Raw genomic sequence first — 22,326 nt, forward strand, 5'->3', positions numbered from 1 at the left:
TCATCATATAGTTTATGAATTCCTGTTTCCATCACTCTGAACGGTCCTACATACTCAAAAGAGTCAAAAGAGATTCAGAATCTCAAGAGTTTCTTTTCCTGGTTAATATCAGTACAAAAATTCTTTCTGAGCAGAAAAAACAGACAAAAAACCCCATAAATGCTTTAATAAATGTAATAGACCACCACCCAGTGTAAGGTTTATGACACAGCTACCCTAAAGTACTTATAATAATATATATTTTTTAAATGTTGTTAATTACTGATCTTATCCATGTAGTTTTTAAATTATGTTTTATTTAAAAATAGCAAAAAAAAGAAATCACATTATTATATTTTATTAAGATGTTAAATTACAGATATTTATTTCCTAAATTGAAAAAAAAAACAAAACTTTTTTTGGTTGACTGTTAAGCTTGATTAATTTCTGACATTTCTGACAGAGGAGTCATGTGTACCAGCTATTTCCAAAAAACAGGTTTTTGACAGATTTATAATTTTTTTTTATGACAAGTGCTGTAATAAATATTTTAAGCACTGTAGTATTGATTTCTTTATAATGATAGCCTGAATACTTGCTGAATGCTAAATTTCTGTGACCTGGAGTGTGGTTCTCTTTGAGGAGGAACACATGCAAAATTATATCTTCCATCTTTGAATATGTGTCACAGGATAAAAAAACAAGGACTACATGATTGAATCACACCAATGTGGACTGGGCAGAGACAAATGGCTCCTACAATGAACCGTTTGATGGCTGTTTTTCTTATCCTGTCAGTTTACTGGGTTGGTAAGGACAGAAGTATTTCTTTTACAAACATTATGACTCAATGACAAATTATATGCTTGAAATACAAAGGCTAATTATGTTTTTATCTGCAGGTACTGAGGGTCAAACATTGACTGAGTCTGAATCAGTGATTAAACAGCCTGGACAATCCCACAGACTGACCTGTACATACTCAGGGTTCAGTGGTGATAACAGTTATGCTTGGATCAGACAGGCTGCTGGAAAAGGACTAGAATGGATTGCTTGGATCCGATATGATGGTGGTAGCATCTACTACTCTCAGTCATTCAGAGGCCGGTTTACCATCTCCAGAGACAACAGCAGAAAGCAGGTGTATCTGCAGATGAACAGCCTGACAACTGAGGATTCAGCTGTTTATTATTGTGCTCGAGAGCCACAGTGATACAAGAGGAAGAAACTCTGTACAAAAACTCAGCACATCACAAAAGGAACAATTTACTTTCTTCTGTTCACATTTATAGTAATGAACTGCAGTTCAATCTCATTAACACAAGAAGAAACAACAAAGGCACAAGAATCTCCAAAATATTTAACAATATCTGTTGGGATTAGTCATCAATTTGATAATCTATTTCAAATATTTACTATAAATTGCATTCAGCATCTTGTTTAGTTTTCAGACCACATGCATTAATCTTTAATAGTATCTTTCTTAAACATACACTTATTTATCATTACTTATTGCTGCCTGCAGGGAAAGGACTGGTATGGATCTGAATATAATCCTGGTGATTCATTCAGCAAAGATTTAGCAAAAATAAGTTTAGCCTCAACTTAGACTCTTCCAGCAAAGCACTGACTGCAAGTGGACAGATTGTGCAGACTGAAGACACTGCTGTGTATTACTGTGGAAGAGAACCACAGCATCAAAACATCCATAGAGTTGAACAAAAACCCCCTCAGTGCCTAAACAGTTATAACATGAAGCCACCAGAGGAGGAGCCCTCAGACAACTGATGAATTTAAGATATTACATTAATCAAGTGATTTTATCATGTAACTCAATGTGAGTTACATAATGCTAGAAGAATGACTGATGTGAAAATACGTGAGTCAGTAGATATTCCTTTATTATATTTCACTTTGACATCTACAAACTAAAACTCTGCACAGATACTTTGGGGCTACTGTGTTTACCTCTGATTGTTATTAAATAAGCAAACTCAGAATATGTCTGCGGGTGTTTTTATTGTTGTTGTTATTGTTTACTAGCTGTCAGAAATCCCATTTAAAGATAATTTTAACAGACTTTGCACTGTTTAGAAAACAGGTTAAATAACATAGTTAAGACTAAAATTATTGACATTTTAACAAGTTTATTGTACCTTTGCTGTTACACCCTATCTTGATTGTGATGATCCATTTATAAGCAGTATGTTTGTCACTGTTATGTTGTCATGTTATATTACAGTCATAGCTGGACTGGCCATCGGGCATACCGGCGATTTTTTGTTTTTATGGGCCGATGGATTTTTTTTTTAGGAAGGGTATATATAATGAAAGGTGTTGGATTGGCCAATTGGTCATGATCGACTCTGGGCTGGACCAATTACAGCCGAGGAGGCTGGATGCACCCTCCCCCTTGTTTAGCAATCACGTGATTTTCGCGCATTGCATGCCGGGAACTCGTGGCAAAACAATTCAAGTACCGCATCAAATGCATTTGCAGCACCGCAAAACGTTCATTCTCCGGTTCCAATACCTTCTTGTTTTTTCTTTGCCGCACAAAAAAGGAATGTACTAAACAAAAGGAGAACAATGCCGGTCCGTACAAAGACAGACTCGACGAAAAGACAAAGAAAAGATACGAGGAAAAAATCCAAGGAGTGAAAGTGTCAGACCCTTACGAGCACACAGAGTGGACAAAAGACGTCAGTGTGCTGCCCAACTTTCACCACGCTCAGATTTATAATCATACGGTTCTTGGAGTGAGTGCATGCACTCTTGAAGTTTAGTAACTTCAGGTCACTGCAACAAGCCCAGGTACAGTTTACCGATGGATGGGTACAGGACCTTGAAATGCACCGTGTAGAACGAAAGACCATCGTACGAACAAAGGTAAGTTTACCAGTCTCACAAATCGTCGTCATAAATACACATTCGTTAACCGTTTATTAATATAACCTTTGAGCTCAACGGTAATTAATTAGTAGTGGAAATAATTTCTGGTAGCATTACAGAAATGTAGCAATGACAATAATATTGTATGTTGTAATCGTACTGGGCAATTAGTGATACAAAAAACCTGTTTTATCCTGTGAATAAAAGTATATGGTTTTGTCAATGTACCATGGTAATAACAGAAGCGAAACGCAATATTGTGTCAGGACAATTCACTATTTATGCACAATAAATAAAGGAGCATAGCGCGACAATTTCTGTTCAGCGCCAGACTTGCTTGTAACCTATATCACCAATTATGTTAAGAAAAATGACGTATTAACTACTACAAAACTCTGACCTTTGTGGGAATGCTTGGAGCAGACTAACATGTGAGCTGAAGTGTTCTGAGACGTTATATTTGGTATATCCAGACCATCCGTCGGCTCTTACTTCGGAAACATGGCTTAAAAAAATTCTCTTCAACAACGTAATCCGATAAAAAAAAAAAAGATCTCTTTACCCGTCGGCTTCCCGTGGCTGTCATGCGACCGGCTATTGCAGTTAATAATACAACAGCTTCTTGCCATTTTTTGGGGGTTTTTTTTATCGCTGTGTAACTGAGTTTAATTGAACGCCTGCGTGCGCTAGTACCTCTTGCCACAAGTTCCCAGAATCCTTTGCGGTTTTACCCCTGAATGACGTCACATTTTCAATCTTTATCCTGGTGGGCCGGTCTGTAGTCAAAATGCCCGGGCCGATTTTTTGTCCCAGTCCAGCCCTGATTACAGTTCAAACAAGTGTGTATCACATGCCTGTAGTGTGAAGTGGAAGTCTAGTTGTGTAATTATGCAATATTGAGAAAATATAGATGTTTGTTTAAAGAACAGTTTTTGTTTCTTGTTTTGGCGCTTTTAACATTTTAGATATTTTTAGTAAAATTTTAAAGATTTTCAAAATGCACATATCATTGACAGTCGCTGAGAGCAGGTTAACCAGCGAATATTTATAAGAGTAATTTGATTAAATGACAAACAGTTTAAACTGTTTAAATCTAAACATAAAAATAAACACTGTGTGATAAATTAAGATCTGATAACTGTAAAGATTTCAGGAACTGAAAATATAACTTTATTGCATGCAACCAATGTACATATTTTTTCATGTTCTTGATAACTTGATAGCAGAGGATTTTATTGTTTATTACTGTGCTGGAGACTCACAGCGTCACAGGAGTGAGAAACACCATTTTCTCACAGAAGTTACAGAGATTACATTTAACTCATCAACATACTGGACGATTCAGAAAAGCTGCTTTACTGGAAGATTGTTTTTGTGAAGACTGTCTTCTCCAGTTTTACATTAAATATTTTGTCTGTCCATGTGTACATGCAAATGTGACTATTTTCATCGGCCTTGTCTAAACAGAGTTTTTAAGGAATGAAAAACACATCAAACTTTATATTTGTGTTATAAATAATATTTTTATTGGAATTATCTCCATTTTTAAATTGTTAATACTGATTGCCACAGTGTGATCTCTTATAATCTATGTGTAAAGCAAACGTCCTGACACTCTGCTATAAAGACTTGAAATCATGGTGTCAGTTAAAGCATAAGAAAAGTTCTCATCAGATTATCTTGAGTACCAAAATGTTCTCTGTGGCTCTGCTGCTCCTGCTGGCTGCTGGATCCTGTGGGTCTCACTGGAAAAAATCACTGACAGAATGATCACAGCAAACTGACTGTTGCTGTTACATAAAACATGTTTTCTCTACAGGTGTGAAGTGTGAGCAGCTGACACAGCCAGCCTCTGTAAATGTGCAGCCAGGTCAGCATCTGACCATCACCTGTCAGGTGTCTTATTCTTTTAGCAGCTATTGGACAGCTTGGATCAGACAGCCTGCAGGGAAAGGACTGGAGTGGATTGGGGTGAAAAGTACTGGGAGCTCTCACTACAAAGATTCACTAAAGAGCAAGTTCAGCATTGACTTGGACACTTCAAGCAACACAGTGACTGTAAATGGACAGAATATAGAGCCTGAAGACACTGCTGTATTACTGTGCCAGAGAGTCACAGTAACACATAACATCAGCAGACCTGAACAAAAGCCCCTCACTGCATGCACACATTTGAAACATGAAGCCACCGGAGAAGGAGCTCCAAGACCAATAATGAATTGAAGGGTCTATTTACTCAAAACAAAAAAAGAAAAAAAATTGGAAATTCCTTATTGTGTTGCTATTCTTGATCGAGGTAGTCGTAGCAACAAACATTTTATTTATTTTGTTTTATTATTTGTTATGAAAAACAAATTTTACAATCTAATGATACAGTAATTTTCTTTTCCTTCAGATTCAATGCAATACAAAAACAGAATAGAAAAATGATTCAAAAGAATCTGTGCTATTTTATATAAATGCAAACTGTGTTCTGTTATGTTGTGTATTTATGGAGTCTGCAGCAGAGAGACCCTACAGTAAATGGACAGAATATTCAGCCCGAATACACTGCTGTGTATTACAGGGCCACAGTCACATTCACAGAAAGAAAAATCTCTAAGACTCTAATAAATTCCTGTTGTTTCTGTTTATTTTTTAAAACTCCTTAGCAAGAACCTTTTTGTGAGTTTGTAAGTATCGATAAAGCTCTGAAATAAAAGGCCTGTACATGAAACTGAATTCACTGATCAATGTTGTTATAAACTGATTAATTTATGACATAAAATACTTTTGTTAAAAAAATATTTTGGTTTGCGAGCTTGTATTTATTTATTATATTGTACACTTTAATCTATAAACCAATAAGTTGTGCAAAGTACTTGTTTATATACAGAGATATAGAACGTAACATTTACATGTACATTAAATATTATAACATTTTTTTAAATAACAAAAAGTGTTTTTTTCTTTCAATTTTATTAGCAATCAAATCAGACTTTGTCATGTTGTATGGATTCAACGTACAGAGTCAAGCAAGGTCGTAACTACTGAAGTTCTCCTCTTCCTCTAATATTGATGTCTGCACTGTAGACTGGGCAGAGACAAATGGCTTAAACAATGATCAGAAATTATATTTGGCTTGCTTTTCTCATTCTTATTCCAGCAGCCAAAAGGCAAAGAGGCAGAGTTCACCCTGGAGAGGTCAATAATCTGTCACGGGGCAAGTTGTAATTCTCCTTTTAAAATTCAGGTTTTGATGAATGAAATACCCTTCAACCTCAGAGTTATTTTTTAAGATTGTTTTTGTTTTTCTTCTTTTAAAAATGTTAAAAACACAGTCTCTATTACTGCTTGAACAATCAATGTATCTCTAATCATGTATCAGCGTCCATCTGTATGCAAAGTAAGCTCCCCCACAGACTTGATATAATGCTGCAGGTTGCAAAAGAAGAATAGAAGCTCCTGGAAGATCACCTTCAGCACCAACATGTTCTCTGTAGCTCTGCTGCTGCTGCTGGCTGCTGGATCCTGTGAGTCTTACTGAACACAAACACTGACAGCATGAAAACTACACACTTTTAATTTGACTGCATTCAATGCGTTTTTTTCCACAGGTGTAAACTGTGAGCAGCTGACACAGTCACCCTCTGTTATACTGCAGCCAGGTCAGCGCCTGACCATCACCTGTCAGGTCTCTTATTCTCTTGGCTCCTGGACAGCTTGGATCAGACAGCCTGCAGGGAAAGGACTGGAGTGGATTGGGATGAAAGGTACTGGGAGCTCTTACTATAAAGATTCACTAAAGAGCAAGTTCAGCATTGACTTGGACACATCAAGCAAGACAGTGACTGTAAATGGTCAGAACATGCAGCCTGAAGACTCTGCTGTGTATTACTGTGCCAGAGTCTCACAGTAACACAAACTGTTAAGACCCCTGAACAAAAACCTCTCAGGGCCTGAACAACTGTAGCATGAAGCCACCAGAGGAGGAGCTCTAAGACCATGAATGAATTTAAGATGTTTTTCTAAGAAACTTACTCTTGTTGTGGTCTCATAACTGTTTAAATATGGTGGGTTTAAATGATGAGTAACAAACACTTGAATAAAATAATTGGGTGAACAAAACTTAAAGACTCCTTGTCTTTACTTCTGTTATTCAAGGTAATCAATAATTAATCAATGCTCAGATATAATGTGAGATTATAGCAACAGCTACGGTTTAGTCCAATAACATCACATAAAGTGCATTAAGCAGCCATTTTATTAGGTGTTTTAGAAACTGCTGATCTGCCATGAATGGTCTGAAAAAGAGAAAATATTCAGTGAGTGGCAGGAGAAAAGGCCTCGCTGATGTCAGAGGTCAGAGGAAAATTTCCAGACATCTTTGAGCCGAAATCAACAGTAACTCAAATAACCACTCAATACAACCAAGATATGCAGAAGAACATCTGAACCTTTCAGCAGATGAGCAACAGCAGAAGATTTGTTGCAGTTAAACCTGTTCTGAGAACATCTGTTTATATTTGCTTTAAATTGAAGAGCAATTTCACTGCTGCTGTTGACTGTGTGTTATTGTATATACTCTCTCATACATATTTGAAAATAGTTTGAAGTAATTTGACTGAAAACATTAAAAATGCTGGACAGGAAAGTGAGAGCTCTAGAGTTCTAACTGATAAAAGTACAGCTGTTTTGATGAGTTGTGCGAGCAGTATGAACAGAAACAAAAGGAGTGTGTCTAAAAGCACTCTGATGTTACTTCTACTAATAAAGAGTATTGAGAATGTTTTTGTTCTTTTCTGGGTCAAATGCGACTGTTATCTGTTCAGATGGATTTTAGATCTATGATTTTGGGTCAAACAAAGGAAATCTGCATCTGTAAGGAATATTAAGCAGTGTGCGAGTCATGTCTGAGTGTGCGTACACAAATACAGCTTTGTGTACGTAGCTGAATGTTTAGTGAAAATTATAAATAAAAAAAACAAATGAAAATAAGATCATGTAGTTTTATTTCATATTTAAAAAAAATGTTTAAAGAGACGTAGCCACATAAAAATAAATTAAAAATAACTGGTATAACTGGGTACAGTATTCTGTGTTTGTCTGATATCAGACAAACACTGAAAAACAATCTCTCAGAAGAGATCCTTGATCTTAAGGTTTTTATTTTCTCGTTAAGCCAGCTTATTAAAAATTTTATGAATGGTTGACCTGAGGAAAAAGTATAGTTTCTGCAGTCAGAAGGTTGGCCTGAATAATTCAAAATGTGGAGTGTTGACTTGAAGGAGAGGATGTGTGTTTGTCTTTGAGGAGGAGGAGCTGATGCAAACTATGATCTCTACCATGTTTAAAGACATGATGCAGAATATAAGACAGGGAATACATGATTAACCACCACTGTACACGGAGCAGAGACAAATGGCCTTGGCAATGAATCATCCGATGTTTATGGTTGTTTTTCTGATCCTTTCAATTTACTGGGCTGGTAAGGAAAGTGCAGTCGTTTTATTAACATTGTTGTGAAAGTGAAATGATATGCTTGGAAAACAGTCACTAATTATTCTTGTTTGTCTGCAGGTACTGAGAGCCAAACACTGACAGAGTCTGAATCAGTGGTTAAAAGGCCTGGAGACTCCCACAGACTGACCTGTACATACTCAGGGTTTGGTGGTGATATTCATGCTGCTTGGATCAGACAGGCTGCTGGAAAAGGACTAGAATGGATTGCTTGGATCTACTCTGATGGTAGTGACATCTCCTACTCTCAGTCAGTCAGAGGCCGGTTTACCATCTCCAGAGACAACAGCAGAAAGCAGCTGTATCTGCAGATGAACAGCCTGACAACTGAGGATTCAGCTGTTTATTATTGTGCTGGAGAGTCACAGTGACACAAGAGGAAGAAACGCTGTACAAAAACTCAGCACATCAAACCAAGTTAGAAAAACAAAACAATGCTCAGTTTGCTTTCTGCAGTTCACTTTGAAAAATTATTAAAGATCAGCGCACCGAAAGAAAGAAATAATACGGGATTATCAGGACCTCATATCATTAAATATTGTATCTTGTGTGTGCTCATTTGATCTATGTTATTTTATAACATAATAATAATAATATAATCAGAACTAATGTTGGGAGTTACAATTTTCTTTTGCATACACCAAAACATTTTTAGAACTGCCAGTTTTAAAATTTGAATTTGAAATTTGTCAGCAAACTTCCTCACTCACTGTTATATTTATCCTAAACAAGTGTTGTTAAACCTAAATAAATTCTCCCTGTTCACTGAAACATTTATTAATGATTTCTTGATAAATGTTCAATCATCCAGGTTAGGAAATCCCCAAAAGTTGTTTCTGTTCATCTGGACGTAACATTTTCAGTGGGAGAAACTCATCAGAGTGACATCTTCAGTCTCAGCTGACTGCAGGTTTTCCCAACCTTATAAACAGTACATTTGCACAATGACTCAAACTAGCACCACTGATAAACAATGAGCTCTGAGATCAGTTTCTTCATCATTTATATGGAAATAGTCATTCACTTTGACCAACAACCACTGACCAAAGACCATGGATGAGTGACGAAACGTTTGTCATCCATGGTCCACTGAAAACGCAATGTCCAGATGAACAGAATCAACTTTTTGGGATTTATAATGATTAATCATTATTTATTAATGTCAGAGGTCAGACTATTTACACCGTTTTAACAGATATGTAGATCAAAATCAGGTAGACATTTTGTAATAACAGAAACTTATTATGGGACCTTGGTCAAAGTTTGAATGGTATGAACAGTTTATAAGGGTTTAAACTAATATTTACTTGAACATTTTATAGCATATTAGAATAATTCATTTCTGTTTCCTGTGGAATTGATGCAAAAGCCTGATTTATTTCTTTTCTACTTATCTGACTTCAGTAAAGTTGACAGCGAGTTAAGGACATGCAGTTTAACAGTATGGACTACAGGACAGGACTGCTGCTGTTAACTATCTGCTGGGCTGGTGGTTAAGAATACGTAGCCACATAAATATCAATAATGTTAAAGATCCATGCTACATATTTTCTGAAATCAAAAGTGTTGTTTTTATGAAAAAAAAAAATCAAACTCAGTCATACTGTGCGAGTTTAATTACAGGACTTTGTTTTATCACATCCAGTGATTCTTTTCCTTCTCCCTTTTAGGAGAAAGTGAATGATTAATCTTAATGATATTTTATACTGGGACTGTCAAGCAGTGTGTCTGTAGTGCTGTTAGGTTTTCTTTGCAAATCCTTACAGCACTTGGGTGATACAGTGTGTGTGTACTAATACCCTGCTCCAGTCCTGCTGCTGGTGAGCCCGATGGTTGTTCCTTACTCACACTCACCTCAGAGGAGGCTCATAGGTCCACATGTTTCCAATAGGATAGCAACTCAGTTGGATTTGTTTAAGTTTTGATACATTTCTGTTTTAACACTCAAATTCTTAACCCCTTAATGCCCAGTGTATCATATTCGATTCATACAGTTTTTGTGTTTTTGTGTTTTTGAGACATGTACATCATCAGTGCGTTTCCTCCCCCAAATAAAAATCTAAATAAATTTCACATTTTAAAGCAAAAAACTGCACAAAACAACGCTGGATGTAGCAAATATGATACAAAATAAAATTCATATGTTTTTTTTAAATATATTTATTTTTTTATTGCAAATTCTGTAGTCATGAATGCAAAGTTTCTTTTTGTGTTGAAACTATGACGTCTCTTACTGTGATAGTCATCAAACCTGTAGTTTCCTGTGTGCCCAGGTGTCACTGTTGCAACAAAGGTTCACAGTTCTCCTGCTTCTTTCAGTTTTAACTCTGGACCAAAACACTCGGATGTAACAGAAAACGTCCATCTAACTTCTCAGTGTGGGATTTCTTGGAGGCGAAAGTAATTGATCATCAATCACCAGCCACAGAGAGCTTTCACTTCATATATATTTCAAACTTTTGCATCTGAAATCCAAATGATCTTACTTAGCTAATGTACTTTAAGATTTTGTTTATTTATTTACAGGACAATGAAAAAATGAAAATACTGCAAATGGACTTAAATATATGATATTCAGTAACTGAACTTAACTAGTTGCTTTTGTCGTAGATTTTTGTGTTAATAAAGTCTGCAACCAGTTGTGGTGAAGCTATTTTATTACTGCATGCAGCAGAGCAAACACACACATCAAAACATCACGGTTATACAGTCATAAGAGCGCTAACCTTGGGGCGTCACAGTGTCCCTTTTATAACATCACACAAACTCTCTGTATGTCTCACCCAGGCTGCTGCTGGACAGGGAAGACTCCCACTATCATTTCCCAGATGCTGGCCTTCCTGAGAGTTCATCATTCTGAGTGATAGTGAAACATCCTTAGGCTTTGCTAAGCTGTTTTTCAGCAGGTCATACTGACACATACTTCATGTAAGCAAACAAAGGTTATGCAAAAATCCTACAGTGAAGTTATTGTAACGATGGTTAAGTGTTATTGTACATGTTGGTTATCTTTGCACACTGTTGTTGTTCTTTTAAGATTCATGTTTGGTTGTGCTGCAGGAAGTAGGGAGGGTGGTGTGGAGGAAGGGGAGGGGGGACCTGGGTTCTGTTGTTGTGTGGGTGCCAGGCTGAAGAGAGGTGTAACACGAGGGCGCTCTCCCCTGAGTTAGCAACCCGCTTGCTTGTGCCGAATAAACGGACAAACTGAGACCCAACCGTCTGGTTCTTGAGAACGTTACATTGGTGTCAGAAGTGAAGGAAGAAAAAAGAACCCCTGAACGCCCGACACCCTGTTGCTGGCGACGCTTGCCGTTACGAGACGAGGATGTTGCCGGGCAAGATTAAGAAGGAGACGGAGGAGAGGGAGGTTCGTCCGCGCTCGCCCGCCCATGGAGTGAGGGAAACGGCGCTGCGGCTGTCTGCCGAGGCTGGATTTTCTCCAGGTTTGACTAGGCTCGGGAACTGTTCGCACAGCGGCCGCGATTCCGGCGGGAAGGAGTCGACCTCGCTTGGCGCGCCGTCACGTGATGTAAACAAACATGGCGGCGCCCAGCAAGCTGCAGCGAATATAAAAACGCCTAAGTTCAGCGGCAAGACGCCATGGGAAGTGTTTATCGCACAGTTCGAGCTGTTAGCTGTTGCAGCTGGCTGGTCTGAGGAACATAAAGCTCTCCAGTTGGCTTTGTGCCTGTGTGAGGATGCAGCTGCATGCCTGCTGCTGCTAACCGGGGAGCAGAGGGGAGATTATAATGCTCTGGTCGGAGCACTTCAGAGGCGCTTCGGGCAGTATAACCAACCAGTGCTGCTGAGGTCGGAGTTCCACAACAGACGCAGATTGCCAGGTGAGCCCCTCCGCATTTTGGCCCATGAAGTCGAGTGCCTTTGCCGGAGGGCGTATGACAGCATGCCACCATCAGTGCAGGCGGAGTTAGCTCGGGACCAGTTCCTGCAGGCCCTGAGCCCTAAAGAGCTCCGTATGCAAACTCAGCTTGCTCGTCCGGCCACACTCAGTGCAGCCCTAGAGCTAGCGTTGGAGAGGGAGATGCTTGCGGGATCCTCTGGGGGCGCTGATGACGCACACGTGGTGAGGGCTGTGTCAGCACCTGTGGAACAGACGGAGACGCCAGCGGGCCTGTGCAGTTTGGTGCAGGCGGCTTCGCTGCAGTCGCCTTCCCCTCGGGCTGGCCCACACCGCCGACCGCAGAGCTGCTGGGGATGTGGACAAGTCGGACACCTCATCAGGCAGTGCCCCAAGCTTGCAACGGTTCAGGGAAACGCCCATGGGCCCGTGTAGGCGGGAGTACACGGGCCTGGGAGAACGACATCCCCACTCCACCGCCACCCCCACCTGTTGCGGCCATCGCTGTGGGCTGGACCCAGGTTGGCGGCTTTTGCCATGTTCCAGTGACGATTGCGGGGGTGTCCTGTACGGCCCTGCTGGACACGGGGTCCAATGCAACGCTGGTCCGACCCGATGTTGTCCCACCCGGAGCTGCTGTGCAACCGACTAATGTGCAACTTAAGACTGTGACCGGTGATCTGGCCCCAATGAGAGGGAGGGGAGTGTTCCAGTTCAAGGTGGGGGACCTCGGTGTGTCTTATGCTGCCTGGGTGGCTGACGTGCAGGACGCCTGCATCCTTGGGCTGGATTTTTTACGAGCCATTGGTGGTGTACTGGACTTAGGCAAAGGCTTCCTCGCACTCCCTGATGGGAAGAAGGTGCCGCTTATTCCCCCCCCGGTCTGCACAGCATCTGCCGCGGCGTCCACCTCCACCGCAGAGACCCCTGCATACCCGCCAGCAGAACAGCGAGCGGAGGAGGAGGAGAGGCTCTCAGCAGTGAGGAGTATCTGGTCAAAGAACTGTGAGGGGCTGACTCCACAGCAGCAAGAGAGTCTATGGCAGGTACTAAAAGAGTTTAGTGACATTTTTGCCCTGAAAGAAAGTGATGTTGGCTTGACACACTTGGTAGAGCACGTCATTGAGACCGGGGATGCCCAGCCTATTAAAGTGCGCCCCCGCCGCCTGCCCCTGGCTCATCAGGAGGCTGCAGACAGAGAGTTGTGTGAAATGATGAAGGCGGGCATCATAGAGCCATCTGATAGCCCGTGGGCCTCCGCGGTGGTGATGGTGCCTAAGAAAAAAAGTCCTAGGATGCGTTTCTGTGTGGACTACAGACCACTCAACAAAGTGACGAAGAAGGACTCTTACCCCCTTCCCAGGATTGATGAGTCTCTCGACTTAGTAGCCGGGTCCTCCTGGTTCTCCACCCTGGACCTGCGGAGTGGCTACTGGCAGGTGCCACTGTCCCCGGAATCCAGACCGAAGACAGCCTTCTGCACTAACAGGGGACTATGGCAGTTCAAAGTCCTGAGCTTTGGTCTTTGCAATGCTCCTGCGACCTTCGAGAGGCTTATGGACAGTGTGCTGGCTGGCGTCCCACGGCAACGGTGTCTGGTTTACCTGGATGACCTTCTAGTGCACGGGAGCTCCTTTGATGCTGCCCTGGATGCCCTGAGACAAGTGTTGGAGAGGGTGGCAGCTGCAGGCCTGAAGCTGCACCCCGACAAGTGCCACTTCATGAGGAGGGAGGTGGAGTTTCTGGGCCACAAGCTGGGTCGTGAGGGCATCAGCACGTTGGAGGAAAAAATTCACACCATTACCGAGTGGCCCACACCAGCAGACCAGAAACAGCTCAAAAGCTTCCTAGGGCTGGCGTCTTATTACAGGAGGTTTGTGAAGGGCTTTTCCTCCATAGCCGCACCACTCTTCCACCTGCTGCAGAAGGACCGTGACTTCATCTGGACCCGGGACTGTCAGCAGGCGTTCGACACCCTCCGCAGATCGCTGACAGAGTCTCCAGTCCTTGCCCCCCCTGACCCCACCCTGCCTTTTGTCCTGGACACTGACGCAAGTAATGTGGGGCTGGGAGCTGTGTTGTCGCAGGTTGGGCCGGAAGGTGAGAAGGTGGTGGCGTACTTCAGTCGGGTCCTGAACAGGAGTGAGCGGCGCTACTGTGTCACACGACGAGAGCTGCTGGCTGTGGTGGCAGGGGTGAGACACTTTAAGTACTACCTGTGCGGCACAGCATTTGTTATCAGAACTGATCATGCTGCCCTTCAGTGGCTGATGTCTTTCAGGGAGCCAGAGGGACAGGTGGCTCGCTGGCTGGAGGAGCTCCAAGCCTTCAATTTCACTGTGGAGCACAGAGCAGGGACGCACCATTCTAACGCAGACGCCCTCTCTCGCCGCCCATGTGCTGCAGCTGGCTGCCGTTACTGTGAGAAGCGAGAGGAAATAGAGCGGGAACTCACGACAATAGACGGAGCAGCACAGCTCGCCTGCAGGGCTCTTCTGGTGGTGGATGCAGCAGAGTGGAGGGTACGGCAGGAACAAGACACGGACCTGCTGCCGGTCCTGCAGTGGCTGGAGAAGGGGGAGCAACCCCTTTGGGATGAGGTCACTGGGTTTTCCATCTGTACCAGGGGGCTATGGGCCAAGTTTGCAGCTCTCAGGCTGAAGGAGGGGGTGTTGGAGCGTGCCTGGAAGGATCCTGCCACGGGGGAGGAGAGGTGGCAGGTTGTGGTGCCAAGGTCGCTGAGGTCAGCTGTGCTGGAAGCCTGCCATGGGAGCACTGGCTCCGGCCACTTTGGGGTCTCCAAGACTCTCCGCCGCCTCCGCCAGGGCTATTACTGGGGTCAACAGCGGAGGGACGTGGAGGACTTTTGCCGCAGCTGTGATGCATGTTCCTCACACAAAGGGCCACAGGACCAGTCCCGGGCTCAGCTTCAGCAGCAACCAGCAGGAGCCCCAATGGAGCGAGTAGCTGTGGACGTCATGGGCCCATTTCCTCGCACAGACAGAGGAAACCGCTATGTTCTTGTGGCCATGGACTATTTTACCAAGTGGCCGGAAGCATACGCCATCCCAGATCAGGAGGCTGAGACGGTCGCTGATGTATTAGTGGAGGGGATGTTCAGCCGCTTTGGAACAGCAGAGACCCTCCACAGTGACCAGGGGCGTAACTTTGAGTCCAAGGTATTTGCTGCCATGTGTGAACGCCTTGGGACTAAGAAAACCCGCACCACCCCACTTCACCCCCAAAGCGATGGGCTGGTGGAAAGGTTTAACAGGACGCTGGCCCAGCAGCTAGCCATCCTTACCTCAGAACACCAACGGGACTGGGATTACCATCTTCCCCTTACCCTCATGGCCTACAGGTCGGCAGTACAGGACTCCACCCAATGTACGCCTGCCCTGCTCATGTTAGGGAGAGAGCTGAGAACTCCTGCAGAGTTGGCTTTTGGGAAGCCCCCGGACGCGCCAGAAGCACCACCAGGCCGGGACTACGCAAGGAAGCTGCAGGACCGGCTGGATTCTGCACATTCCTACGCCCGGGAGCAGCTGGCGAAGGCAGGCCTGCGCCAAAAGAGGAATTATGACATCACCACTAAGGGGAGGCACTTCCGTGCTGGGGAGCTGGTGTGGGTCTACAGCCCAAAGAGAAAGAAGGGACGGTGTCCTAAACTGGATAGCAGCTGGGTGGGGCCTTGCAGCGTCCTAGAGCGAGTGGGGGAGGTTGTTTACAGGGTGCAGTTGCCTCCTAGGGGGAGGATAGTAGCGCTGCACAGAGACCGGATGGCCCCCTACAGAGGGCAGTCCCTCCCCTCCTTTCCAGAGGGACGTGTACAGAGCGTCCATGACCCTGCTCAGAGGGACCCCCGACCGGGGCTGCGTTCCCCTCCCTCGGACTCTCCACCCCAAAGCCCCGAAGCTCCGCGTCCACCTCAGGGGCTCAGGAGGTCAAGGAGGGAACGTAGGCTACCACCCCGCCTCAGAGACTGTGTCGTTCCCTCGGGGACGAGGAACTTATTGCTGGGGGGGCAGTGTAACGATGGTTAAGTGTTATTGTACATGTTGGTTATCTTTGCACACTGTTGTTGTTCTTTTAAGATTCATGTTTGGTTGTGCTGCAGGAAGTAGGGAGGGTGGTGTGGAGGAAGGGGAGGGGGGACCTGGGTTCTGTTGTTGTGTGGGTGCCAGGCTGAAGAGAGGTGTAACACGAGGGCGCTCTCCCCTGAGTTAGCAACCCGCTTGCTTGTGCCGAATAAACGGACAAACTGAGACCCAACCGTCTGGTTCTTGAGAACGTTACATTATAAACACCTAAATGTAAATGTGAGGGTTAACTAGATTTTTCCCCATTACACTTTCCAGAGCAAATTTAAGTATTGAAATAAGTTGTGAAAAAAGGTATTATGACCTTTTAATTAGTTAGGAAACATGGTATTTTATTAGTTATTTAGGCAACTATCAGTTAGTTTGACTGGCTTGAAGTTGTGTTTTTCATGTCCGGAAATGATTTTATTTCTCTTTGGCTTCACCAGTTTGTTAAAAGGAACTTTAAGGGCTCTTTATGGCACTGTTGTGCCCTTGAAACCAAGATTTCCAGTAGCTACTGCTGCACATAAATGGTTTACAGCTGAGTCCCCATATTACACACAAGTGCTGCAGTAGAAATAATGAATTACAGGGACTGGCTCCATATAATGCACACAAATACTATCAGCATGTTGCCAGTGGAACATAAATTTTGGGTCATATACAACACAGCACATACCTCTTTCTATGTAAAGGAGTGGCTTGGCTGCTAAATGCTTAAATCCTGTACTGTCATTAGTAGTCACACAAAAACTTGGGCAACTTTCTTTGAATACTTCTGAGTTTGAGATCTTAAAAAAAGACCTTTGGTATGAAACAAGTCTTTTGATGTAATTCAAGTTTTAATATTTGAAAATTTATGTATTATAAAGTAAAAATAAACTATAATCAAAAACAAGAAAATGATACTTTTCTGTTTTTTCAAGTTTTTACTTTGAGAAAACTGGTATTTGTCAGTGAGGAGGAGGAGTCGATGCAAATCCAATTTTTCAGTTCATTTATATATGTTGAAGAGTAAGTGTGGTGACTCAATCTAATAGACAAGCTTTTGACTGGACAACAACTTTCACGACTTTAACAATGATCACATCTGTTTATTTAGTTATTTTACAGATACTATGTTGTTTCTTGGCTGGTAAGGACACATTTTGTTGAACATTTAAACTGACAAAACAAAAAGTGATTGAACTAAAAAGTTAACATTTCTTTAGGTACTGAAGGTCAAACGCTGACTGAGTCTGAACCAGTGGTTAAAAGGCCCGGAGACTCCCACAGACTGACCTGTACATACTCAGGGTTCAGTAGTGATTATGCTACTGCTTGGATCAGACAGGCTGCTGGAAAAGGACTGGAGTGGATTGCTTATGTCAGCAGTGGCAGTAGCAGCATCTACTACTCTCAGTCAGTCAGAGGCCGGTTTACCATCTCCAGAGACAACAGCAGAAAGCAGGTGTATCTGCAGATGAACAGTCTGACGACTGAGGATTCTGCTGTTTATTATTGTGCTCGAGAGCCACAGTGACACAAGAGGAAGCAACGCTGTACAAAAACTCAGCCAAGTCAGAATTTGCTTTCATGTCCAGCACATTAAAAACAACAACAACAACAAAGATCAAACAGCTTCATCAAGAACTTTGAAGATTAATTCTGTTTTCCTATTTTTAAGTGGAAATTTTTAAATTAATTTTGTATGATTGTGTTAAAAGTTTTAAAGAAGTCATAAAAAAATCCTCTGAAAACTGTTAGTCTTTTAAAAGTTTCTTTTTTCTATTTTATACATCCGTCGGTATGCAAAATAAACTTCCTTCCAGACTAACATAAAGACTTTATTTAATACACTTGGTTGCAACAGAAGGAGATTAGCTCCCTGTAGAAAACTGTAGCTCTGCTGCTGGATGCTGTGAGTCTCATTGAGCACAAACACTGACAGCATGGACACTACACATGGTTACTTGTATTAGAACTGTGTTTAGCATGACCTAAACAAAAACACACGTAAAATGTGCTTGAACAGTTATACCATGAAATCACCAGAGGGAGAGCTCTAAGACCATGAATGAATTGTAGATTGTTTTTATGATATCATCTTATGTGACTTTTAGTGTCTTTTGTGTTCATGATATCGTCAGTTTAAATTATGCCCCATGAATTAAAACGTTATAGCACGAAACCACCAAAAAGAGGAGGAGACTGCAAAACTGCTAATGTCACTTGATATATACAGCAGCACAAAACACAAAGACTCAACATACACTCTGCAGACTGAACAACAACAACAACAACTGTTACAATGATCAGACCTTTTTATTTAATATTTTTTCTTTTTCTGTTTTATTTCTTGGCTGGTAAGGACAAACAAATTAATTGGAAAAATAAAACTATGTGAGGAAAATTTTATTACACTAATGAAATCTTAACACTTTTAGGTACTGAAGGTCAAACACTGACTGAGTCTGAATCAGTGGTCAAAAGGCCTGGAGACTCCCACACACTGACCTGTACATACTCAGGACTTGGCGGTGATATTGCTGCAGCTTGGGTCAGACAGGCTGCTGGAAAACGTCAGGAATGGATTGCTTTGATCTACAGTGATAGTATCACCTTCAACTCTCAGTCATTCAGAGGCCGGTTTACCATCTCCAGAGACAACAGCAGAAAGCAGGTGTATCTGCAGATGAGCAGTTTAACAACTGAGGATTCAGCTGTTTATTATTGTGCTCGAGAGCCACAGTGACACAAGAGGAAGAAACTCAGTACAAAAACCCATCAAACTACGTCAAACACTGATTTCAGGTTTTTTTCCCCAAAATTACAGAAAATACATTTAACTCAATCCTCACACTCAGAAATGCAATAAAGTTGGTTTTGTGAAGCATTTGTGTTGTATAGTTCTTTTTTTTTTTTTTTTGGTGGATTTTTACATGTAAATATTGTTATCTTCCGTGTCTGAATTGAGAGTTGAAGGACTTTTGTTTTTAAGAAAAATAAATCCAACACTATATTTGTTTTTAAATAATATTTCCTTTTAATTGCACTAAAATTGTTTCTTACTACTTATACTAAATGCCACAGTGTGATCTGTTTTCTCTTATAATCTGTCAGCATCCATTTGTATGCAAATCAAACTTCCTCACAGGCTGATATAAAGTCTGATATCATGCTGTCAGTCACAGAAGAAGATGAGAAGCTCCCATCAGAGCATCTTTAGTACCATCTGGCTGCTGGATCCTGTGAGTCTAACTGAACAGAAGCACTATGATCACTATGAACAGAAAGACTATTGTTACAGTCTGCAATGTTTTCTCCACAGGTGTGAAATGTGCACAGCTGACACAGCCAGCCTCTGTGATTGTGCAGCCAGGTCAGCGTCTGACCATCACCTGTCAGGTCTCTTATTCTCTTGGCTACTGGACAGCTTGGATCAGACAGCCTGCAGGGAAAGGACTGGAGTGGATTGTGATGAAATACACTGGGGACTCTCGCTATAAAGATTCACTAAAGAGCAAGTTCAGCATTGACTTGGACACTTCAAGCAACACAGTGACTCTAAATGGACAGAATATGCAGCCTGAAGACTCTGCTGTGTATTACTGTGCCCGATACCACAGTAACACAAAACATCAGCAAACCTGAACAAATTGAAGTGTCTTTATTCAAAAAAATTAATAAATGGGGAAATTCCTTAGTGGATCACAATTCTTGATCGAGGTAGTTGTAGCAAGAAATTAAGCTCACGGCAGTTCAGCATCAGTTTACCATGACCAAAGGAAACAACAGAAAGCAGCTGTATCTGCAGATGAGCAGCTTGACATCAGAGGATTCTGCTGTTTATTATTGTCCTCAAGAGACACAAAGCAAAGACCCTATCCTTTCAACTTTTTAAAAAATTATCTTTTAATATTTTTAGGGCTCTCAAAATTAACATGATAATCACGATTAATGCGATTAAAATTAAATTAATTTTAATTATTAAATTAAAAAAATTTACGCAATCAACCCATCTGGAGCACAGAAAGGACAAACTTTGGACAAACTGCCCGAAATGTGTTTACAGAGACATTTCAGGAATTTTGGGTCATTTGTGATGGACACATTAACGTTGACAGCCATAATATTTTATTAATATTATTATTATTATTATTATTATTATTATTATTATTATTATTATTATTATTATTATTATTATTATTGAAAAAAAATTCACGGTCTAATGATACAGTAATTTGTTCCTTCAGAGCCCACATGGAATTTCATGGAATATTTTGATTCTTAGTAACTGTTACTGTCAGGAATACATATTTTGTGGGTCACATAGAGTATCACCCTTTAAGAACAGTACATGCGTATGGCCTGAACATTGTGATGCCCACATCCACTAAGTCATTTTTGGAATATTTTACACAGGGAGATAAACAGGGGAATTAGTTTAGAAGAATTTGTGGGAAACCACTATCCAACAGTTGTGTAGTAGACTCAGAATGACAAGACAAAACATTATCACCGATAACTTTTTCTCCTCTTGCCCAGTGTGTCCTGGAGACACTATAACTCGGAGTCTACAATAGGTCAAGGCAGACATTCTTGCTCTGATCAAGGCTTCTGAGGTTTACAGCATAGAGTTTAAATTTACTGGCAGCCTTACTATGGTCAGCTATATCAGGAAGAAAGGACTGGCTATTGTACTTCTGAAAACAATGTATCACAGCAAAATGGTGGATGATATTTACGTGTGTTGCCAAATATAACACAAGAACTACATGAATGCTTTACACAACTATAGACCAGGCAGAGAGACATGACTCTTAAATGACCTGTCCTCATTTTATGTTTTATTTTCTTATATTCTCAGTTTACTGGGTTGGTAAGAAAAGAACATTTCTTTTTGCAAACACAAACATTTCTAGTCTCCTGTAAGAGTTGACATCCAGTCAAAACTTTTAGCACACCTCAATGTTTCCAGTTTGTTAATGAAAATTATGCAGTTTAATGTCTTATTGCACTCTGAAATGAAAGCATAGTACAAATAAGCAATTTATTTATTTATTATTTATTTCATAAGCAAATAAATGAATAAATAAATAAAGTCATGGGATCAATTAATTGGCCAAAATGTATTCTAAACTTTTAAATCATCAACGTAGCCACTTTTGGCAGATATAACAGCTAAACATACCTGTAGCATTCTTTCTACAATAGAAATCAAATATTCTTCAGGAAGTTCTTCCCATATCTGTTGCAGAAGTTCCCATAAATGTTTGGCACTTGTAGCTTTTCTTTCAATCTTCTGTCCAGTTCATACCAAACCTTAATGGGATTTAAGTCTGGAGACTGTGTTGGCCTCTCCATGTTTTCAAGCTTACTAGTTTGGTCTTTTTTCCTGAGGTAGTTCTGCCATAGGTTGGACTTATGTTTTGGGTTCAGTTCAGTTCAGTTCATTTTTATTTCAAACATTTCAAACATGTGCCTTCACAATCATTACAAAATATCATTCCATTATTTGTTTGAAAAGGAGTAGGCTGAAGTATTTACTTATTTGTCCCTACCCCCTCAAGTTTTACCTCTCATTCATTTAATTTTTTTTTGTCTTAAATTAAACAAACAACATATGAAACATATGAAGTAAAACAAAACATAACATACATAAATCAAAAACAAGAAATTAGCAAGCCCCACCACAGTATAGTTTCTTTCATATGAAAAATACAGAATGTGTATATTTGCAGATACACAAGTTATGGAAAAACAACAAACCAAAACAAAACAAAAAAACAAAAAAACAAAAAAGAACCGCAACACCATTACCAGCAACATTACCGTCCTGGGTTAACCCCGTTTTCTTCATTCTTATACTTATTTAAAATTAGGTTTTTATATTTTACTTTAAACTGTTTTATGTTTTGACTGTCTTTTATTTCTTCTGTTAGACTGTTCCATAATTTAACTCCTGCAATTGAGATAGACATAGTTCTTAAAGTTGTTCTAGCACTTTGTATTTTTAAATTCCATTTCCCTCTT

At 41.1% G+C, this 22,326-nt stretch overlaps 1 pseudogene and 1 gene segment (V, D, J or C); both read left to right on the forward strand.

The window, feature by feature from the left end:
- LOC146633510 (uncharacterized) overlaps positions 1-22,326 on the forward strand; it is an 82,440-nt pseudogene that overhangs the window by 17,901 nt on the left and 42,213 nt on the right.
- LOC146633511 (immunoglobulin heavy variable 4-28-like) lies at positions 6,331-6,769 on the forward strand. The segment is given in 2 exon segments: positions 6,331-6,383; positions 6,468-6,769. Coding segments are annotated over 2 exon segments (345 nt in total).

Source organism: Diplotaxodon limnothrissa, linkage group LG4 (assembly GCF_057381915.1).
Source record: "Diplotaxodon limnothrissa isolate DT_005_m linkage group LG4, D_limnothrissa_male_GT1.1, whole genome shotgun sequence".
Lineage (NCBI taxonomy): Eukaryota > Metazoa > Chordata > Actinopteri > Cichliformes > Cichlidae > Diplotaxodon > Diplotaxodon limnothrissa.